The sequence below is a fragment of the Ammospiza caudacuta genome, chromosome 1 (genome assembly GCF_027887145.1).
Source record: "Ammospiza caudacuta isolate bAmmCau1 chromosome 1, bAmmCau1.pri, whole genome shotgun sequence".
Taxonomy (NCBI): domain Eukaryota; kingdom Metazoa; phylum Chordata; class Aves; order Passeriformes; family Passerellidae; genus Ammospiza; species Ammospiza caudacuta.
Genome location: NC_080593.1, coordinates 112,973,440 through 112,994,087, shown reverse-complemented (window position 1 = coordinate 112,994,087; position 20,648 = coordinate 112,973,440). Strand labels below are relative to the sequence as shown.

At 41.5% G+C, this 20,648-nt stretch overlaps 2 protein-coding genes across 2 annotated transcripts in view; one reads left to right on the top strand and one right to left on the bottom strand.

Annotated features, from left to right (window-relative positions):
* Positions 1 to 280: 280 nt before the first annotated feature.
* MCM4 (minichromosome maintenance complex component 4) lies at positions 281 to 10,925 on the bottom strand. Its single transcript, XM_058808361.1, has 16 exons — positions 10,818 to 10,925; positions 10,519 to 10,677; positions 9,647 to 9,810; positions 9,463 to 9,561; positions 9,227 to 9,322; positions 9,043 to 9,138; positions 8,528 to 8,666; positions 7,912 to 8,132; positions 7,276 to 7,396; positions 5,606 to 5,865; positions 4,292 to 4,657; positions 3,988 to 4,115; positions 2,534 to 2,741; positions 1,423 to 1,651; positions 1,170 to 1,303; positions 281 to 792 (listed from the first exon to the last, which is right to left on the bottom strand). The coding sequence occupies exons 1-16, from the start codon at positions 10,885 to 10,887 to the stop codon at positions 700 to 702; spliced, it is 2,583 nt and encodes an 860-aa protein (XP_058664344.1). The 5' UTR covers positions 10,888 to 10,925; the 3' UTR covers positions 281 to 699.
* PRKDC (protein kinase, DNA-activated, catalytic subunit) overlaps positions 10,886 to 20,648 on the top strand; it is an 84,486-nt gene continuing 74,723 nt past the window's right edge. Inside the window, exons 1-13 of the mRNA XM_058806045.1 lie at positions 10,886 to 10,931; positions 11,026 to 11,208; positions 11,982 to 12,317; positions 12,767 to 12,843; positions 12,935 to 13,027; positions 13,872 to 13,946; positions 15,220 to 15,328; positions 16,499 to 16,611; positions 17,283 to 17,382; positions 17,912 to 17,967; positions 18,059 to 18,089; positions 19,088 to 19,245; positions 19,488 to 19,634. Coding sequence (XP_058662028.1) covers positions 10,886 to 10,931; positions 11,026 to 11,208; positions 11,982 to 12,317; positions 12,767 to 12,843; positions 12,935 to 13,027; positions 13,872 to 13,946; positions 15,220 to 15,328; positions 16,499 to 16,611; positions 17,283 to 17,382; positions 17,912 to 17,967; positions 18,059 to 18,089; positions 19,088 to 19,245; positions 19,488 to 19,634 — 1,524 coding nt within the window. The remainder of the gene's footprint in view (positions 10,932 to 11,025; positions 11,209 to 11,981; positions 12,318 to 12,766; positions 12,844 to 12,934; positions 13,028 to 13,871; positions 13,947 to 15,219; positions 15,329 to 16,498; positions 16,612 to 17,282; positions 17,383 to 17,911; positions 17,968 to 18,058; positions 18,090 to 19,087; positions 19,246 to 19,487; positions 19,635 to 20,648) is intronic.

Below are 20,648 nucleotides of genomic sequence, written 5' to 3'. Positions count from 1 at the left end.
TGAAGTAAAGAAACCACTCATACTTAAAATTGAAGTAAAGAAATGTCATTTCAAGTACAATCTATCTTTTTTACCTTGAGGATACTTCTACAGTACACTCAGCTCAAACAAAAAAATCCCCAAAAAGCAGAGCACCTTTCATGCTCTCAGAAAGAACTTCCAAAAAATTGCAGAATTCCAGATGGAAAATCAGCACAGCATATGCTGACTTGTACTTGAAATGAACACAAGAGTCCTTTTTAAGTCAAATAATTTTATTTCAGCTTACTGCAATACTAACAGTAAAAATTGCAATTACTAAAAAGTCATTTGAGTTTTTACAATTCAAATGGAAATACAGGCAGTATTGTTACCGTGCTCTAAAAAACATCATAAAAACACAAAGCCCTTGCCATATTATTGATTACATTTAGCTAAAATGTAAATAGTATTGTTGACATGAGGATTTCCATAAAATCTTGACAGTGATAATGACAGTGATGCCACTTAATCATGACTACCCTCCCTTGTCCTAGTAAATGATAGCCCAAGCTGTGAAAATCCTGCAGTGGCAATACAGTAAGGCAAAGAGGAGCCATAGCACTTGGCTGGCAGGGAAAGGCTATGATAGTCCCAAATATCAAAGATCTTGCAGGCTGACACTATCTTGATTAAGGCGAAGTACAAGTCGTGACAGCAGGCTCTCAAGCACAGGGTAACTCACAGCAGCCTCACTGTCTTTCCAGTCACAGTCAGGAAGTCTTCATCAGCCAAGGCACGAAGTGCTTCTTCAAACATTTCCTTCGTGACAGCCTTAAAGAAAAGGAGCAGATCAAACTAAGATGGGGAAAATACTTCAAACATAGTAAAAATGCTATACTTTCTATCAACTTTCTAATATTTTTATTTGAAGTTTTCATTCTATGTGAAAATTGAAGCCTGGCCTGGAACCCTAAAGCCGAGTTTGCTAATTCCAGAAGCCAGAATAAACTAAGGTACAGCAAATTCAACTCATTTGTCTGCAAATGAACTGGCTTTTTAGTCATACTAACAAATAATTTGTGTTTCCATTTCCTTCCATAATTTGAGAATTATATTATTTCTAATGTGATTTGAGAACAAGAATGTTCATTTGGAAAAAAATGCTTTTAAACATTAATGGAAATGTAAAAACAAAGCAGGAAACTTACTATATCAGACTGTGCTCGGAGATCATCCAAAAGCTGCTGGTACTTCAAAGATGGTGCTTTACCCTTGGATTGGATGAGCTTCCTTAAGGCTTGAGCCAATTCCTCTTTCCGCTTACGAGCTGTTGCGCTCATTCCTGGGAAAAGCAAACAAAACACCTTTTAGCAATCAGCTAAGGAGGAGAGGTTAAGTTACATTTCAAAAACCACAAAAATCCCAACAGCGTCCCTGCTTTAACGCTACGGAAGCACAAACCTGTGGTGAGAATGGATATGTCCACAATGCCGGTCTTTGGGTCAGTAGCAGATTGTTTCAGCGCTTCCCGGTGGAGGCGTTTCGCTTCCTCCACGTCGACAGTCTCCACCTTGTCGGAGAAGCGCACCTTGGCGTGCGCCTCGGCCAGCCGGATCAGGGACTCCAGCTGCCGCGGGTACGCCGACACCATTCCCCTGCCGCTGCCGATCTTCCTCATGTCCACGTACGCCTGCGAGGGACACAGGTTACATCGTCCACTGCCTCTTAATTCCTCTTCACTCCCCTGCATCCCTCACCTCCTATTTCAGAATGTGAGCAATTCTGGCAAGCCTTTCCAAATACTGTATTTCTGCTCACACACCTCCACAGTTCATCTGCAGTGATGAATAACCACATCAAATAATTTTTTTTCCATTATAAAACAATTAAACCATGGTAATTAATCATGTTTTGAATCACTTTAGAATTCTGGATTAGTGTTATGTGGAAGGGGCTAACAGGAGGCCTGTTAGCTAAAGGAGCGAGAAGAAGTTGAGAAGCAAGAAGAAGCTGATAAGGAGCTCTTTCCAAGGCTGTCACCAAGGAGACCAAGAGAAGTGAGGAAGTGTAGAAAGATAAGAAGAGAACTTTGCAGCTGGATGAAGTATGTTTAGAAAGTTAGTTGAAGTCACTGTAACTTTTCACCAATAGTGTTATGTTGATTTATTGTGGCCAATAGTTAGGGTAGAAGAAGCATAAACAATTGTTAAGTGTATAAAAGGTCAGCCATGTTCAATAATAAAGAGTTGCCATCTGAGACTGCTTGTGGTCTCTGCTTTGTGTCGTGACTGCCTCGACAGCGACATCATTATATAGCAGTACTCGTGTCTATGATGACACATTTTGCTTTTGTAGACTTTAATGTGTTTTAGGTGATGGAACCCAACCAACATATCTGAAAGCTAAACATTAGAATGCAGAATGACTCATCTGATTCCTCTCTCCATTAAAGACCTTTTTTTAAAAGGATCTTACAGAAGGTTGTTACGTAGATAGAGTGTGTACAAGGGAATCTCACCACTTCTGACAAGTCAGTAAAGACTCTGATCATTCTAAGCAGCAATTCCTTTACCTCAATAAGGGCTTGGCCTGCTTCTTCACCTAATCTGGGATTTACATAGCTGCGAGCATATGCAATGTAATCCCTCAATACTGCCATATCCATGTATTCCTCCTCCATCTTTTCTTCAGTTTGGTAGTACAGTGAAACCAAATGGCGAGCAAGGCGTCTGTCATAAGCTTCATCACGGGGATCCAACATCAAAAAGATCAAGTCAAATCTGAATGGGATAACATCCAGTATTAGTGTGTATACTTCCTTGTCATTTAAGTACTTGGGTTACAAAGATTTGACATACTAAGTACAGGTAAGAATTATCAGACTTAATTCCTACTCTCAGTAGAAATTGCTTTCTCACAGCGGAAAAAAAACTTTTCTAGAATTCTCATGGTACAGAACAACACAATGAATTTGCTTACACCCTATAGACTTGAAATTTTGAAAGCAGAGTACATTCTGCAAAATTCAGAGTCCGTGTTCAAGGCTGACATATTTTGTTTCCTTAAAAAATCCACACCCCACACCCCTCAAAAAGAAAGTTGCAACTGCCACAAACAAAAAATCCCACACACATAACAAATGCATGGAACTTGCTGCTAAAGATACTGCCCTGAAATACAACTGCAAAAAAATGCAACTAAATAAAATTACAATTCAAAAAGCACTTGCAGTTTAATCTTGAATAAAATGGTTTATAATTTTACGAACAATATATTCAATTAGTCTCAACTATAAGCAGACACGGATAATGCATTTTTAGCCAGCCAATAATTTATTTTTCTAGGGTTAAATCCAATAAATTGTGGAATTGAGATGCTGCTCAAGCTTAGCAGTTCTTAATTGAAATTTAAGCCATAAGTGTTCTCAGGATATCCAGTATAGCATGAGTGTACTTCAAATTTCCAGTTCCTGCGGAAATTCTTAAAAATATGCAACTCCACCATGTAGTTTAATTTTCTGTCAGCAAGCACTAAATGTGGCTCTAACAACTATTGCCCAAATGACTGACCAGCACTGCTACCTCCTCAGATGAATTTTACAAAACAGCAAGAAGCAGGCACAGATCTTAGGACTCTACCACCTCTGCTGCCAAGTTCCTGATCATCAGAGTTTCACTTCGAAATCTTTACGGCGCTAAGAAAAATATCCTGAATTTTTGTTAAAGTTATCAATACTCTTAAGTTTCAGAGCAGCTCTTTTCTAGGAGATGATTATGAAACAACATAGAATTAAATAAGAGATCCTACAGATCTTATCACACCTGCTCTTCAAGGTCAACATGTAAATACTAAAAGGCACTCCTGTGCTCACATAGATATTGTAAGGATGGCATATAAAGTATGTGCTGTAAAAGTTTTCCATTAGGTTGTGAACAGCACAGTAGTCCTGTTATATTCTATGTAATGATTTTCAGAAGAGGAAGTGTAACATTCCCTAAAAATGATACATGCAGTGCAGTTCAATACCTTGACAGCAGCGTATGAGGAAGCTGAATGTTTTCAATAGTCGTCTTTTTTGGGTTCCACTGTGATTCTATAGGATTAGCTGCTGCTAGGATAGATGTACGAGCATTCAATTGGCAAATAATTCCAGCCTGTCAAAAGGAAAAACATTTCTGAAACCAGCTGCAGCTGTGCCACCAAAACCTCCCTCCAATTCCATGAGATCACCAATGTTATTAGGTGGATTCTGTGGTCAAAAACTGCATTGTGAAAGCCTCTGAGTAAAGCAAAAGCAAAATCCCCTAGGAATAACTTCAGTTTAATTTACCTTTGCAATGGAGAGCGTCTGTTGTTCCATTACTTCATGTAGAACTGACCTTGTGCTTTCGTTCATTTTATCAAACTCATCAATGCAGCAAATGCCATTGTCACTGAGTACTAGAGCTCCTGTCTGAAGAACCAGCTGCCGTGTTTCTGGATCCTTCATCACGTATGCAGTAAGACCAACTGCACTTGAGCCTTTGCCAGAAGTATACTGGCCTCGAGGAACCAGGTTGTACACATACTGGAGCAGCTGGGATTTGCTAGTACCAGGATCACCACAGAGAAGAATGTTGATCTCTGCACGAAAATTCCCTCTTCCTGTGTGAGTAAAATCCTTTCTTGATCCACCAAATAGCTGAAGCAGAATACCCTATAAAAATGAAATTATCAATTGTATAGATGTAACAGAGCAAATACAACTGTTCAGCTGAAACATACAAAAAACAAACACTGCTAAAATTAACACAACTCAATGCATCTGCATGGTTCCAAGCATTAAAGACAGAAATTTTGTATGTTGCTGTAACCAGATTTTGGTTGGAACCTGAAGAATCCCTTTGATGAAGGGTCCTTAGTTTTCCTCAACTCTACCCCCTAGACTTGATGTGCCTTTATTAGCATGTTGAGAAGGTAACAACAAAAGGAACTGTCATTACTGTGTTCCCATTTCACAAATAAATCATTGTATGGTTTTGAATTATACTTTCAGGAACTTGTGAACAATAATAATGTATAACTCTATTAAAAAAACCTCAAAGGAATATACTTGGAAGAGGAGTGTTTGTTGTCTAGCAGTAACTTGAGACCTCCTACTGATTGCAGTTTTCACAATGTTCTAGTACCTCAGTTGACACTTCATTGGAACAGTCCCTTCTTGGATACATCCAAGTAAACGTTTTGATACTCCATAATTCAGAGTCAACCATACGTCATTTTGAAGCCACTCTTCCCTTGTGGATGCCTCTTCTCAGCAAGCACAGTTAGTTACTATGTTACAGGTACTTACTTTCCTTTAATAATCAGTAATCTGAATTTCCAAGAAATGTCTGAGATACATCCTGCAATTAAGTTTTCCCAGCTCTGCTGCCTTCCTACATTTTCAATTAGCTTCCTGTAATTAACATTCCTTAATAGCTTGAAAAGAATTATGATACACTTACAACCAACTCCACCCTGACAAGACCATGACATTTTAAGACTGCTGAAGATAACAGCTTTTTAAATTTTTAAGTTTCAAGATACATTAACAAAAAACAGTAACTACAAATACATACACATAAAAGTACACGTCTTGCAAGAGAAATAAAGAACTTTTCACCTTTTTGATATCTTCATGCTCATAGATACTTGGAGCCAGAGCTAAAGCAAGCCTCTCATAGATGTCTGCTTTTTTAGAAAGCTCTTTGAGCAATTCCACACGTTCCTCTGTAAACCTCTTTTGCTCAGTTTCCTCATCAACACCGTGCAGGCGTTTGGAGTCTGTCTTACGGTAGTGTATGACATCAATGTGGGTCCTGTACACGGATTTCACGCTGCTGACACGGGGATTAACTCGGATGGGGACTGCCCTGTAAATGCCTAAATACAAATTTCCATCACAGCATTAGATATGGAGAAACACACTCATTCCAAACCCTAAAAATTTTACAAGTTCCCAGGAAAAGTAAAGCTTTTCTAAACAGCCTAAGTGCTCTGTCACCTAATTTCTCACTGTAAGTCATGTAGAAGCCATATTTAAGTCACCCAGACCCATTTTTGCAGATGGACATACATGTTTTACATTTGCACCAAAAGTGTTCTCAACAGTAAAAGCATTTTTTAAAAACAACTAAGGTTTGATGCCTTTGAAATTCCCACTCCAGTCAGCCTTTCCGCCTCTTTATAAGTGCCAAGTTTAGTGACAGCTTTCTATTGAATTTCAAACAGCTTGGTTTTTTTTACAGCAGTTGTTAAGCTAAGTGGTTTATAATATGTTGCTGCAGTATCACAAGACTTACTCTACATTATCACTCTCCTGATTGCAGACATTATTTAAGATACTGTATTTAAGAGTCTCTTCTTCAGCTACAGCTTCAGAACAAAGGAATCAAGGTCAGACAGCCTGGGGATGTCTAGCCCAATCCTGGAGTCAAAGTGGAGTCAGCTGGAGCCCACTGCTTGCCAAAGGCTGTGTCCCATCAGGTTTTGAGTATCTCTAAGGACAAAGACTCCACACAGCCTTGCCAGTCAACCTGTGATGAGGCTCGACCACACAAACAGTAAAAAAGTTCTTATTTTTAACCAGAATTGCCTGTATTTCAGCTTGTGCCCTCTATGTGCCACTGGGCCTCAGTAAGAAGAAACTGGCTTTGTCTTCTTGACACAACCACCCCTTCACCCACACCTAACAAGGTGTTTCTAAACATGCTGCTAAGATTCCCCCAAGCCTTCTATTCTCCAGGCTAAGCAGTCACAGCTTTCTCACCCTTTCCATGCATGACCAAGGCTTCTGTTATCGTAATAGCCCTTTGCTGAATTCACTCCTGTATGTTCCTGTTTCCCTTGCCCTGGGAGATCCCACAGCTGGACCCAATACTCCCTCAACCTGCTGGGAACACTCCTAATACAGCCCAGGAGAGTGCTGGCACCACAGCCATGGTCCATCAAGCACTGCTTCCTTCCAGTTTTGTTTTTGTCTGTAAGTTTGCTGTGGGTGTAGAACACTGTCCCAGGATTATTGGTTCTATCACCTTTCCCAGGGCTCAAGATGAAGCTGACTGGTCTGCAGTTCCCCAGGTCTCCTCCTCACTGTAGGGAGAGCCAATGGCTTTTTTTTCTAGAAATTTAGCCAGTCATTGTGACTTTTCAAAGATAACTAAGTGGCTTTACAAAGGAAGAGTCCAGTTAAGATCAATGAAAAAGAAAAATAGAAATACTAGAATGAAAAACTAAAAAAAAAAAAAATAATAATAATAAAACAAAATTTAAAAATAGAAAACCAAATTTTACCTGTGACATTAACTCTGTCACCTGGCTGAACTTTATCAACAAGGTCATTGTGAGCAAAGAGTGCCACTGTATGTGGCGTCTGTCCAGCTGGCATATCTTCAGGAGACTCCTGCAGTTTGATCTAGCAAAAACACCATTTAAGTTTCAGTTGTAAAAAAGCAGAGCTTTTCCACTGAGCATACAACAGGATTTTGTATTAACACAGTCTTTAGCATCATTTTGAATAAGGAACATTGCTTAAGAACAAAATATCCCCACCAAAACAACAAAACTGATTACTGATTACAAGAAATCTCACTATGAAAATTAGAATTCTGGTACTGCTACTGCCATGGATAAAATGCTGCTACAAACAAGGTTCCCCTAGTCTAGACAGAAGGGGACATACTGTATATAAAGGGGCTGCCATACAGAAGCATTAAGAGATGTACATCCTTAATTTCATCCTCCTAATACATTTCTTCTCCAAAGTAGACTGTTTCACTAAGTTTCACCCATTTCCATGTTCCAAAACACTTTTTCTTTTCAAAGCATTCAATCTCAACAAACGTAACTCATACTGTTGATGATTTTAGGAGGGTGGGGGAGCAAAACCTAGCAATTCTTTCATTTTAGCCACTACCTAAGCCAACGTACCATCTGTTTGTCAGAGAACATGGATCTGTTGTGGATCAGCGCCATGCTGTGCGTTGTGTTACAGTTCTTGCACACTGATGGTTCAGCAATCCTGCCACGGTCAATTTCCACTCTGGTGGTGAAAGCGCAAACCTGGCACCGAAAGAATGCTTCCTGCATCTCAGGAATTAACTGGGAGCTTCTGATGACCATGCCACTGATGGTGATGAGTTGATCAATGTCTACAAAAATACAGGGATTCATGTCATGACCTCACACTCTTAAAATTTAAATAACCTTCAAAATTTCACCTTAAACAGTTTTTAGGAAGAAGGTAGACAGACAGGTTACTACTATTTTGTTCAAGCAAAAAGAATCATAAATGCACAATACAAAAGAAAGAATCCTTTGCACTTCCAGAACTAAGAACACAAGTAGCTGATTATAGGAATATTTCCTTTATGGATAAGATTATTTTTCATTTGGGCTTTAAAGCATGTTCTCCAGAAACAGACATGAATGGAAGATACTGGTCTGGATGGACCACAAGTACAGTTTTATATAGTCTTATGTTAGTATTCACTAAGTTTATGGAAAGATTAAGATTCTTTTCTAACATGGTAAGCAAAAAATTTACCTTCAGGGTTTAGATTTCTCATATTCCTGGTCTTCAGTGCATTATATGGCCTTACTTGAATTTGATGCTCTAGTATTGAATCAGGGTAACGATCAAAAAAGATCTCATTGGCAGCCATGTCAAATGTTGGGATAACTTCCTGTATTAGAAACAGCTTACAAGTAAATCACAGAATGAAGTAATTATGCATAAAGCATTCTATGTGCTGATCAGCCAGTAGTGACTAAAAGTTACACCAGCTAAACATTTTCCTACATAACACAAAACCTGCCATTTGGATCATATTTATTTATTCATTCACTTGAGTGTTGCAAGGAGTAGAAGCACACAACTCCACCTTTGCACGAGTGAGGTACTCACTGTTTCTATAATCATCTGCTATGAAACAAGGTATCTTATATTCATGAAAAAAAGTACTGAACACACACAGTATGCCCTGCTTTTAAACCAGAATTTTAAAACCCAGAAATATGAAAGAACCACCTGAAAGCCAGAAAACAAGTGCAGTACTTCACCTGAGGATAGCAGATCAGTTGCCTGTAGAGATTTTCATCAAATGATCTTAGATGGTCACAATTTACATTCAGGAATGGTTCCCCAACCACATTAATCTACAAGGGAGTTAGGAAATCTTTAGCTCAATGGCACGCAAGACTGAAAAAAGAAAATCTGAATAACAAATTACTGCATTATAAGTACCTCTTGAAGTCGTTGCATATAGCGTGGCTCATTAAGATCCAGGCCAATGTCTTCATCCTCTTTATCCAGTGGATCAATAAAGCGCTGGAGAAATCTCTGATGTCAGAGGCAGAAGAAAGACAGGAAAAATTAACAGAATTTAGCAGTACAAACACCTCCTTTGTACCAGATTCAACTAATATTTGTTTAAATCAAACTAGCTTTTCATTTAAAAAAGAGGAAGAAACAAAACCCACCTGGAATTTTTCTTTGCACGAGGCCACATTAACATCTGTTCCCCAAATAACAAGCTTTTGTCCAAGAGATTGCTCGGTTGCTACCGTATCCTCAGCCAGCTGCATGGAAACAAATTAAGCGTATACAAATATTTATATGTTTAAAAAGAAGCTGTCAGATGCAAGAGGTGAGACATCCACCTACCCCATCCGAGTGTAGATCCACTTGTCTGGCTTTCCGGACAGAGCCGAGATCCGGCCTCTGCCTGACTGGAGTTCCTCGGGCACCGCTGCGTGGGGTACCCTCCACCCTGGAGCTGGGTGTGCCGTACGTCAGAGGTGAACTGATGTCAAAGTCAAGAGGAATGGCTACAAAAGGAAGGGGTTTGTAATGACTATTGAGACATTTTACATCTAGAGCAGACTAAAATTCAGCCTCTGCATTTGTCTCATTGGTCCTTCAGCTCTGTTATAAAATGAGTAGCATCAGTCAAGCCCAGTGTTTTGTCAAAACACACAACAAAGGTGTTGCCAGTCTCTCTAGAACTTTTCTTTGTATTAACAGCTCTTCTCAAAGATACCAAGTTCAAATAAAACTTTACATCAGTACTGATTTTAAAACTACATTGGAATTCAAGCATAAAAACATACAGAATTGTAGATGAAACACTTTCTTTAGTATTTTGGGGGTGGTAGAGCTAGTGACACAATTAACAGTTACTGGAATTAAAAACAAACCTATATATAAAAGCAAGAAAGGGCTTTCTATGGCAAGCAACTAGTTCCTTCTGTGTTAGCAGTTTTATTATTCTTTCTATAAATAAAATTTTAAAACTAATGTATATTCCCTGATGCATAGTCCCACGGTAACTGGAAGCTACAATAGAGATCTGCACCCCAGACACTGACTGCACTCCTGCAGAGTCCACTACACTAAATTCAAAGGAGAAACATGAGATAACGCTCATGTTTTCGCCGAGTGTTTTCCAGCCGGATCTGGCCCAGCGCTGTGTAGGCGGTCCCCGGGCCGCATCCCCGGGCCCCGCACAGGCACGGAGCCGGCCCAGCCCCGCGTACCGGAGTGCCGGAACTGCGGCGGGCTGGAGAACAGCGCGTCGGCGGCGCCGGGGCTCTGCGCATCGGCGGGCGGGGACGTGGGCATGGGCTGCAGGTCCCCGGTGGAGGTGGAGTCGTCTGTGCGCCGCTTCTGGGAAGGAGGAGAGCGAGCATCTTGTGCTGCAAGAGACACAGGGGACCCGGAGTTACAACAGCCAGGCCGCCGCGGGGACCGGCGAGCGGACCGAGGCGGGGGATGGGAGAGCGCTCCCGGGGAAAGGGAGCCCACCCCGCCAGCCCCGTCCCAACGCAGCACTTACGAGTCGGGGGGTTGCTGCCCCGGCCGCGCTTGCTCCGTCGGCGGCTGGGAGTGGAGGCTGGCGACGACATGGCGCTGCTGCGGCTCCAGCTGCGGTCCTACCTGGGGGCAGGGGGTCGGAGAGAAGAATGAGCGCGGCGGGCGCTGCGCCACCGGCCGAGCCCCGACCGGCGGGTTCAGGTTCCCGTCCCCTTTGCTGCCGTCGGCAGCCGCGACCCCCGCCGGCCGCCCCCACCCACCTGCACAGCCCCACAGACACCTCCGCGCCAAAGCCAGCGGCGTGCGCGCGCTCTCCCGGGCTTTCTGGCCAATGGCGAGGCGCGATCGCAACGGGAGCGCCCAACGAAGGCAGAAAGGGGGGATGCGGAACAGAGAGGGAAAGGAGGAAGGAGGTAAAACCTCTGGATCCCCGAAGTGAGGGTCGCGCCCCGCTCGACCTGCTACACTAGAGAAAGAATTATAGTGCAGGTTACTACTTGTGATACAGACAGAGGCTGCCGCCAGTAATGGCACATCGCCTCCCCCCCCCGCAACCTAGCGTGGAGCTGCCCGCACCTTACCGAATTTCGCGGCAAAACCAGGGCTGTGGGCGGGCGTGGGGAGGTTGGAGCAGCCCATTGTCAGAGGAGGGGGGGGAACGCTGCTGTTTCCAGCATTACTGTCCCGTTCTGGGCTCCTTGGTACAACAGAGACCTGGAGCTCCTGGAGCGGGTCCAGCGAAGAGCAATAAAGATGATTAAGGGACTGGAGCATCTCTCTGATGAGGAAAGGCTTGAGGGAGCCGGGCCTGTACAGTCTCGAGAAGTGACGGCTGAGAGGGGACCTCGTCAATGTCTATCATATCTATAGCAGTGGTGCCAAGAGGATGGGGCCAGGCTCTTGTCGGGGGTCCCAAGCAATAGGACAAGAGGCAATGGGCAGAAACTGATGCACAGGAAGTTCCACCTAAATGTGACGAACAACTTCTTTAGCGTGCAGTGACCGAGCACTGGAACAGTTTGCCCAGAGCGGGTGTGGAATCTCTTACTGGAGATACTGGAGCACAGTCTGGATGTAACCCTGTTCCGTGTGCCCGCTAGAGCAGGGAGGCTGGAGCAGATGGCCCATTGTGGTCGGTCCCTTCCAACCTAAACCACTCTGTCATTCTGTGTGTGCGTGTCCTGAGCCCATCCTGAGACGAGAGACACAAAAGCGCCCGAAAGGCTCTCCCCTGCCGCCAGCCCTTATTCGGCCGGGAATGACCTGGCGGAGCGCTTCTCCTGCCCTGGCTCAGCAGCCCGCGCCCCCGGCCGGCGTTGGGAGCGGCGGGAGGCGGGCCCTTCGCGCCGCTTCCTCGCTTTGCTCCGGGGCCTGGGCGGCATGGCTGGGGTGCAGCAGTGCCTGCTTCAGCTGCACCGCTGCCTGCAGCCCGGCGATGCGGGCGGCAGCGCCCTGCACGGATACAGCCTGCTCCGCAGCCTGGCCGAGACCTGCGTGGCCAGCCTGGGCAGCGGCGAGCAGGGTGCGGGCCGGGCCCGGCGCGGGGAGCGAGCGGGGCCCGGGGAGGGCTCGGTGGCGGCGGGACACACGGCCCGGGTCGGGGCTTCTGCCCCGCGGCTTCCTCCGTGCTGCGCTGCCGCTCTGTCACCGGGCATTCCCAGGGAGGGAGGGAGGGGGTCTCTTGCCGCAGATAACCATTCACATAACCATTCACCGGGGTAAAAGCACTTGGGTGCGGGCCCCTCTGTGCTGAGCTGCCCCTGGGCCCTGAGCAGTGCCAGGGTCCGGTGCGAGGGCACAGGCCCGGGCCCCGAGGCCATGGGGGAGGTCAGCAGCACCCACACTTTGTTCTGGTGTTTCTGGGGACAAGCGTCACTCGTGCCCAAGGTGTCAGGTCCCGTTTTGCACCGGGGGATGGGCTGGGTGGTGAGCGTGAAGCCAACCACCCGATGGTTCCGTGCCTCCCTGCAGCGCTGCACCTGTCCCTGGTGTTTTCCCAGGAGCATGGCTTACTCGTCTTTATCCACAGATCCCTCAGTATCGAGGAGGTAAGTTGGCAAACTTTAAATTAGTGTTTCGGTAATGCTATATGAGCAACATGTTGGCACATTTCAAAAATTATTTTTTTTAACTTTTCAGTTTCGAGATTGCAGGGAAGAAGCGTTGAAGTTTCTTTGTGTCTTTATGGAAAAAGTTGGTGACAAAATTCATCCTTATGCCTATAATATTAAGGTAGGTAAATGAAAATTACTTCCTAGAAGTGTTTTGCTGGATAGTTTAAACTAGTCTGGTGGGTGTCATGTCATAACATTCCTAGCTGTACTTCACCCCTCCCAGTCAGCCTTGCCCAACTCTAGTGTTCTTGTTAGAGCTGAAATAATTTTTTTTTACATAAACTGTAATTCATACCACAGAGCAGTGTGGAATTGTTTGTCCAGCTGTAGACTTCATTTTATTAACTTTTCCTTATAGAACACAGTAGGTATTGGTTCTGAAAATAAGTTATTTTCATTGGAAAATAGTGGTTGTAGCTTCTAATTTATACAAACTAAAGTTGGCATTTAAGTGTAAAATTTTAAATGCTGCTCTAGGGTTAGTTTTAATTACCATTTTTTAAAAAATTCACATGAGAAATTGTTACTTTTGCAATATATAGAGAAATTTGTGGTATCTGCAGTACCTGAGGTTCCTGGAGTATGAGTGGCTGAACATCTGTGCTGCATAACATTTCTATGCACATTTCTTTGCATAGAAGTGCTTGACTGCACCACTGAAGTTTCTGGTCATAAATTAATAGCTTCTTATTCTAAGAAGTGATAGTACGGAGGTAGAAAATTTGCCCTGTGCAAATTTTACTGCAGAAACTGCAATTTCTTGGCTTGAGTTGGGGTTTGTTATTATGTCAGACAGTGCTGCAGTATTGTCAGTGAAGCCACTTCCAGGACTAGGTATTATTTTAGTCTTTTTTAAAAAACTTAAGCTTGCAAAAACAGATACTTTAAAGAGGTAGAAGATTATGATGTCTTTGAATTCCCATCTTTACTTAAAAGTATTGTTGTCCTTATTTTCTTTGTAGCAAACTTGTCTTAGTGTCTATACCAAAGAGAGAGCGGCAAAATGTAAAGTCTCAGCACTGGAACTTCTGATTAAGGTAAAATGCATTTTATAAATCTCTCTTGTTTCTAGAAAAGAAGTAGTGAATCTGTTGTATTACTATAGTTACACTATATCATGCAGAAAATCTGTATCACAGAGTTGCAGATTAAGCTGAGTTGGAAGGGATTCACAAGGATCATTGAGTCCAGCTCTGGTCCTGCACTGCATGGCACCATCCCCAAAAGTAACACCACGCGCCTGAGAGCATTGTCCAAACATTTCCAGAGCTGTTGTCAGGTGTGGTGCTGTGACCACTTCCCTGGGGAGCCTGTTCCAGTGCCCAGCCACCCTTTGGGTGGAGAACTATTTTCTGATATCCAACTTAAACTTCCCCTGTCACAGCTTCAGGCCGTTCCCTTGGGTCCTGTCATGCTCACCAAAGAGAAGAGATCAGTGTCTGCCCTTCCTCTTCCTCTTGCTAGGAAGTTGTAGTGTGACATAGCAAGAGAAGAGAGATAGCTAATATTTAGATGTTAAAAAAAAGTGTTTTAACAGGAGATTGTCTTCAGTATTCTCTAGCAGGTTGCTTAGATATGGGCATGTCATTCCTTCATTTGTTAGAGCAAAACACAGTTGTTTTGGGGGACAGTTGTAGATCTCTCAGTTTGTTACGGTTTTTTAAGGAGAAATTTTGCTGTTCAATTGCATTCTTGCTTTAAAATACTATGTATTATATATGCTATTGCAATATAAAATAAAGTATTTGGAAAGTGTGGAGGAGGAGTTTTTTTCCAGAAATTTAGTTGCTATGTGAGACAGTAGTTCCTTTGAATGCATTTAGACCCTTCTTTTGTAAATGCTTTTGTGCCTACTTAGGTTTGTTTATTAGAAGCAAAACTCCCTTCTGAGTTATTCTGAGTCAGTTCTGTGAGTTGGATTGGCTTTATACTAGCAGGGAGAGAAAAGTAGAATGATAAAAGCTACTGCAGACTTGCTCAGCCTGTGCTCTAGTGGAGTTTATATGTACATATGTATAAATTATACTGTGTATAAGTTTCATGTAGATCATGATGTATACATATGTAATATGTTTACTATAAATTAAAAGTTGTAAATTTTGTATTTATGCATCTATAGGAAGGTAGTTTGTAGTTAAAGTAGATTGCCATTACTCTTCTTTGGACAAATTATCTTAGATCTCTTTCATTGAATAGCATAGTTGCTTACTTGAAGCTGAACTTACATGTATGAACTGTGTTTTTATTTAGATTGAGTAGTACTGGGGTATTGATCTAAATGTTTTCCTTTTTCTTTTTAATCCATCTTAGTTGCTCCACAGTTTACAACGTTCCTGTCTGATGGAAGAAATGAAAGTTAAAGAGATATTTAATAAATTTTATGAGGAGCTTGCTGCAAAAAGTAGAATTCCTGACACAGGTAGGCCTTAGTTTTTCTTTTCTCTGATTGTCCACTTATACTCAGCACTAGTGAGGCTGCACCTCGAATCTTGTGTTCAGTTCTGGGCCCCTCAATACAAGGAGGATTTTGAGGGATTGTGGCGAGTCCAGAAAAGGGCAACAGAGCTGGGGAAGGGTTTGGAGCACAAGTCCTGTGAGGAGCAGCTGGGGGAGCTAGGCATGTTTAGCCTGGAGAAAAGGAAGCTCAGGGAAGCCCTTACTGCTCTCTACAGCCACCTGAAAGAAGGCTGTAGGCAGGTGGGAGTTGGTCTCCCAGGTAACAAGTGACAGGACAAGAGGAAATTACTTCAAGTTGCACCAAGGGAGGTTTAGATTGGATATTAGGAACAGTTTCTTCATGGAGAGAACTGTCAACCATTGGAGTAGGCTTCCAGGGAAGTGGTGGAGTCACCATTGCTGAACATGTATAGGAGACGTGTAGATGTGGCACCTGGGGACATGTTCAAGTGATGAGACCTGGCAGTGTTAGGTTAATGGTTGAACTTGGTGATCTTAAAGGTCTGTTCAACCTAAACAATTCTATGTTTCTAAAGCTCTTTGTTACTTTGTTATCTTATTCTAAGCCTGACTAGTGTTGTCCACAAAGCTGCAGTTTTAGTGTGATAGTTTCTGCATTGGTCACCTCCAATACAAGCTCATCAGTTCTCCCTTGCCTGATTGTATTATTTATGGCATGTTAGTATGAGCTGCAGTTTGATCATTATGGCCAGATACTGCTGAAATCTTGGCTTTACAGGTCTCATAAAATTTGTGCCTGCATAGAATCCTTCAGTCTGAATTCAAGCCTAGAAACTTCTGCTAGCCTTTGGCCTTAACAAGTGCTTCCTCAGTGTATGTGGCCTTTAAATTAGTTTTCTGAGCCCTGTTTAAAAATACTAAATGTGTTTAACTTACTGATGTGAGAGGAGGATGCATCTCACATTGTAGGATATGGCTACATATATATATGTGTGTGTGTGTGTGTATATATATACATATATATATATATAAAAGATGTTTGCTCCACACTTCAATTATACTGTTAGGGATGATTTTCTCATGGTTGCAAGTTATTAGGAATTGCACTGGAAATGCCAAAAGCAATGATTTCAGTAATTAAGACTTAATAATATTAAAAATTACTTTCTAGTATTGGAAAAGATTTATGAGCTTTTGGGAGTTTTGGGAGAAGTCCAGCCTAGTGACATGATTAACAACTCTGAAAAACTATTCCGAGCTTATTTGAGAGAGCTTAAAACACAGGTATGATTGGAATTTCTTTTCATTCTTTGGTTTTTTGCTTTGGTTTTCTTTTTGCATTGCTTTGTTTTTAGTGGGTTTTTTTTTTCCTTTGAAGTAAATAGCACTGGCTGTTGGAATACTACTGTATCTAGTACAGTTTCTCAGGATCTAGCTGGACAATCATAAATTCTTCCTGAAAGACTGTCTAAGTTGTATTCTCTGGCTCTGAGAAGCTTTCTAAGTGAAAATTCAAGGCCATCAGTAACAGCAAATGGGCCAATTTACTGTGTGAAAAGATGATCATTCCCTAAGAGGTGTTACCTTATCATGCAATGGTAGTTTCTGATTTGTTCTGTACTGCTGCAGAGTTCTTGCACATGAGGTGAACATCAAATTTCTGCTGAACTTTCATGTATCTGAATTTTTAAGTACTTTCAAAACATTACTGTATTTTATCTAAATTTTAGTATTTTTGGTCTTGGTGGAACATTTCCATGTTTTTCAAATGATCTGTCCTGCTTCCCTCCAAATGATGTGACACTTAGGAGTAAAGATGTTTCTGTGGAGTTGTTTCATAGAGTTGGGTTCTGATATAACTATTAAGTTGAAATAAGTTATTTGCCTACACTTCTGGGAGCTGGAAAGCCTTGGTGTAAATTTATCTTAGCTTGCAAGTATTTTATTCTTTTCAGATGACATCTGCTACAAGGGGACCCAAGCTACCTCTTGTAGCAGGATGTCTGAGGGGACTGGTTGCACTCATGTACAACTTCACCAAGTCTGTGGATGAAGGTATGTTCTTTCTCTATGAGAAAGGCAGTGACACCTTTTAATACAGTTTTACAGACAGTTCTACATTTAATTATTACACAACCAAAAAGTAGCACCATTTCTGTGTGTGCATGCAGAATTAAAATTTCCTTAGTAGGTGGTTTATGCAAAATACACATTCACACAGTCCTTGTAATCTGTCTTTGTGTGAAGTGGCTTCATCAGCATTTTTCTATATATAAATCTTTGAAGTGCTATTTTCTGACCGCATGTTGGGCAGCTATGAGAGCCACACTGAAGCTGGAATGCAGTTTGTTATGGAGATGTGTTTCTCTTACACGGATATTCAGAAAAAACAGCTAACACACATGTACAATTTTTTTTCAAACTTAAGCGTATTTCAGGAAAAAAAAGTCTCTGTCTCTTAAAATGAGATATATAAGGCTTTCCAATATTACTGCTTCATACCAAGCATTGATAAAAATATATTAGTTTCATTCTGCCTACTGTATGTAACTAATGAAATACTCACTATTGGATTGTTTCACAGATCCTCAGACTGCAAAGGAGATTTTTGATTTTGCAATGAAGGCAATCAACCCACAGGTAAATCTGCTATTTGTTAATTGTTCTGCATAAACAGATTAGCCCTGGTGAAGAGTAAATCACAGTGACAAATCTTTTCTGGGTATTACAGGTTGATCAGAAGCGATACGCAGTACCTCTAGGTAAGATATAAACTATTTCCATTCATGCTGAGGTGGATACTGTCTTTTGTCTGGAATTGTTTATTCCTTACTGGATGTGTCCAGATGTCTCTAGTCTTCAAACTTCTAAGCTGGCGAGGGGGAAAGCTGCTGTACTTCAAATTGGACTATAAAGTTTAACGTTTAGTTGGTTAAACTAGTCAAGGTCTAATCAGTTTATGAATAGTAGCATTATACTTGATGCCATTTGCTCCTCTGGAGTAGTACAAAACTGTGATGTGAGAAAGAAATGGTAGAAATAAGAGGAGTGTAGCTAATTAGGAGAAAAGAGGTGTGACAGTGGAATGAGTAAAAAAAAAAAAGAGAGAAATTTCACTGGAAGAAGGACGAAAAGAATGGGGAGAAGAATCAGAAGATTAGAAATTGGCCTGTGAAATGTGAGTGGCTTATGCAGAAATTGCAGAAATGCATGAGTATTAGGCCCATGGTAACTGTGAGGGGTAAAACCCTCTTTAAAGGTAGTCTATCCTCTCCCCAGTTAATTCATTGACAACTTTGAAATTTCGTTTATGTTTATATTTGGAATAGTGAAATTACCTATAATCTGAATTTTTTATTTGTCTGCATCATAGTTTGATAGAGGAGGGGACTTTTGCATATGTCCTGACAACTGAAACCAGATCCTTCTGAATTGGACAATCAATTTTTATTTATAACCATTGAAGTCCCTTTCTTTTTCAATAGTAATATAATTACATCAGAACACAGGTGTATGTTCCATAATGGTGTACATTTAAAAAGATTATTTTGGAAGGTTTTTTTTTGTTTAAGTTCTTAATGTTTGGGTACTGATACTGTAGAGTATCAGTAGAGGCTAGAGGAATATACTTTATATGCTCCAGTCATGGTGGGTCTGCCTACCTAATGTCCTAATGTGGACTCACAGTCCGGGCTGCATTTTACGTTGTGTAAAATGTAATGTAAGTTTGGTTTTAATGAGAACTGTTTTTAAATTGCAGCTGGGTTACAGTTGTTCAGCTGGCACTCTGCTCAGTTTGGAGCCTTGCTCCTGGACAGCTATGTGTCCCTCTATGAAGTATTGTGCAAATGGTGTGGCCACTCGCATCAGGAGCTGAAGAAAGCCAGTTATTCTGCACTGGATTCATTCCTTAAGCAGGTGTGGTAACTTCACTGGGATCTCCAAATCTAAAGCAGAATTCAATTTCTTGAAATACTGGGAATATTTGGTGCTTGGAAATTTGATTAATCTATTTAATGAATAATTCAGTTTATTATTTAGTGCTTTGTATTACTAAGCATACTAAGACTTACTGTCTTAGTATGCTTAGTAATACAAAGCATCTAAGACTTACTGTCATTTTTTTGTGAAATGCTGGAATGTTTACATCTGTTTTACAGATTTCTCTAATGGTGTCTAAGGATGCAGAGCTACACAAGAGCAAGTTGCAGTTCTTCATGGAGCAGTTCTATGGAACCATCAGGAGGATGGATTCGAGCAGCAAGGAGCTGTCCATCGCCATTCGCGGATATGGGCTTTTCGCATCAGTATGTGCAGAGGAGTTATTCTGGTCAAGGAGCTTACTGAAAGCTTGTAAAGCTGGGATTCATACCATGCATTTTACAATTTTACACAGCTCTTTTAATAGGGAGGGCTCCTGTTTCTGCACTAAGTGTTGGACTTAATTAATTGCATTGTAAAATACCTTTTGGATTAAAATTTTCCAATGTATACTGAATCTAGCAGGAGCTCTTGCATCATTGAGTTGTAGTTGTAGTTATTTCCTGTGCACAAGTTCTGAAGTGGAAAAACAGGAGCTTCATATGCAGCTGTCACAAAACTTCAGGATGTGCTTAATTGCTTAGGTACAGGCAATACCTTGTTATCTCTCTCTGCATTAATGGTAGAATCCAGGCTTCAGTCTGAAAGTAGTTCTGAGGTTCTTACACACCTCACTCAAAACAGCTAAAAGGCACTGCTGACTGCAGGACAGTAGGAGGTGATTTGTGGAACAACCACAAAGTAAAATACAACAAGAAACAACAAACAAAACCTTGCTTACATACCAATGTAGATGGCAGGTATGTTTGTCAGGAAGCAGCATTAGGAGCAACTTCCAGTTTCTGTCAGCAGTCAATTAAGATGGGAATATAACAGTCAAGTTCAATAAAGAAAGGGTGGTATTTATGTATTTGCAGCCTCTGTCCTTGATGGTGGTACCACAACTTTTATATAATAAATTTTAGACTGGCTTTTTTTTGTCTCTCAAAGCAAAAATGAGGTTAAATGATCTCAAAGATTATTTAGAGAAGTTTAGGAATGGCAGTAGAATAGCTGGTTATTAGCTGAATCCTCTTTTTGCTACCTTTTGAGTAGAGTGCATTTGTTTGTAGAATTTTCTATGTGCTTTGTTCAAACCTAGTCTTCCTCTTCTATGATATGAGGTAGAAAGAAATTGAGTTCAAGGTATTGGTTCCAGAAAAAAATAAGTACTTCAGATAATTGAAAGAACCCTATTAAAAACATCTATTATGGATGGAATGCAAGAACTTAAAATTGCA

What these genes read in the sequence shown, in the direction of transcription:
- MCM4 (XM_058808361.1), bottom strand. Translation starts at nt 10,887, where the DNA reads ATGTCGTCGCCAGCCTCCACTCCCAGCCGCCGACGGAGCAAGCGCGGC. An exon ending in CAGGCCAAGCCCTTATTGAG is followed by an intron (nt 1,652 to 2,533) that starts GTAAAGGAATTG and finishes TGTCCCTCGCAG; the next exon opens with GCGTACGTGGACATGAGGAA. An exon ending in TCCGAGCACAGTCTGATATA is followed by an intron (nt 793 to 1,169) that starts GTAAGTTTCCTG and finishes CTTTTCTTTAAG; the next exon opens with GCTGTCACGAAGGAAATGTT.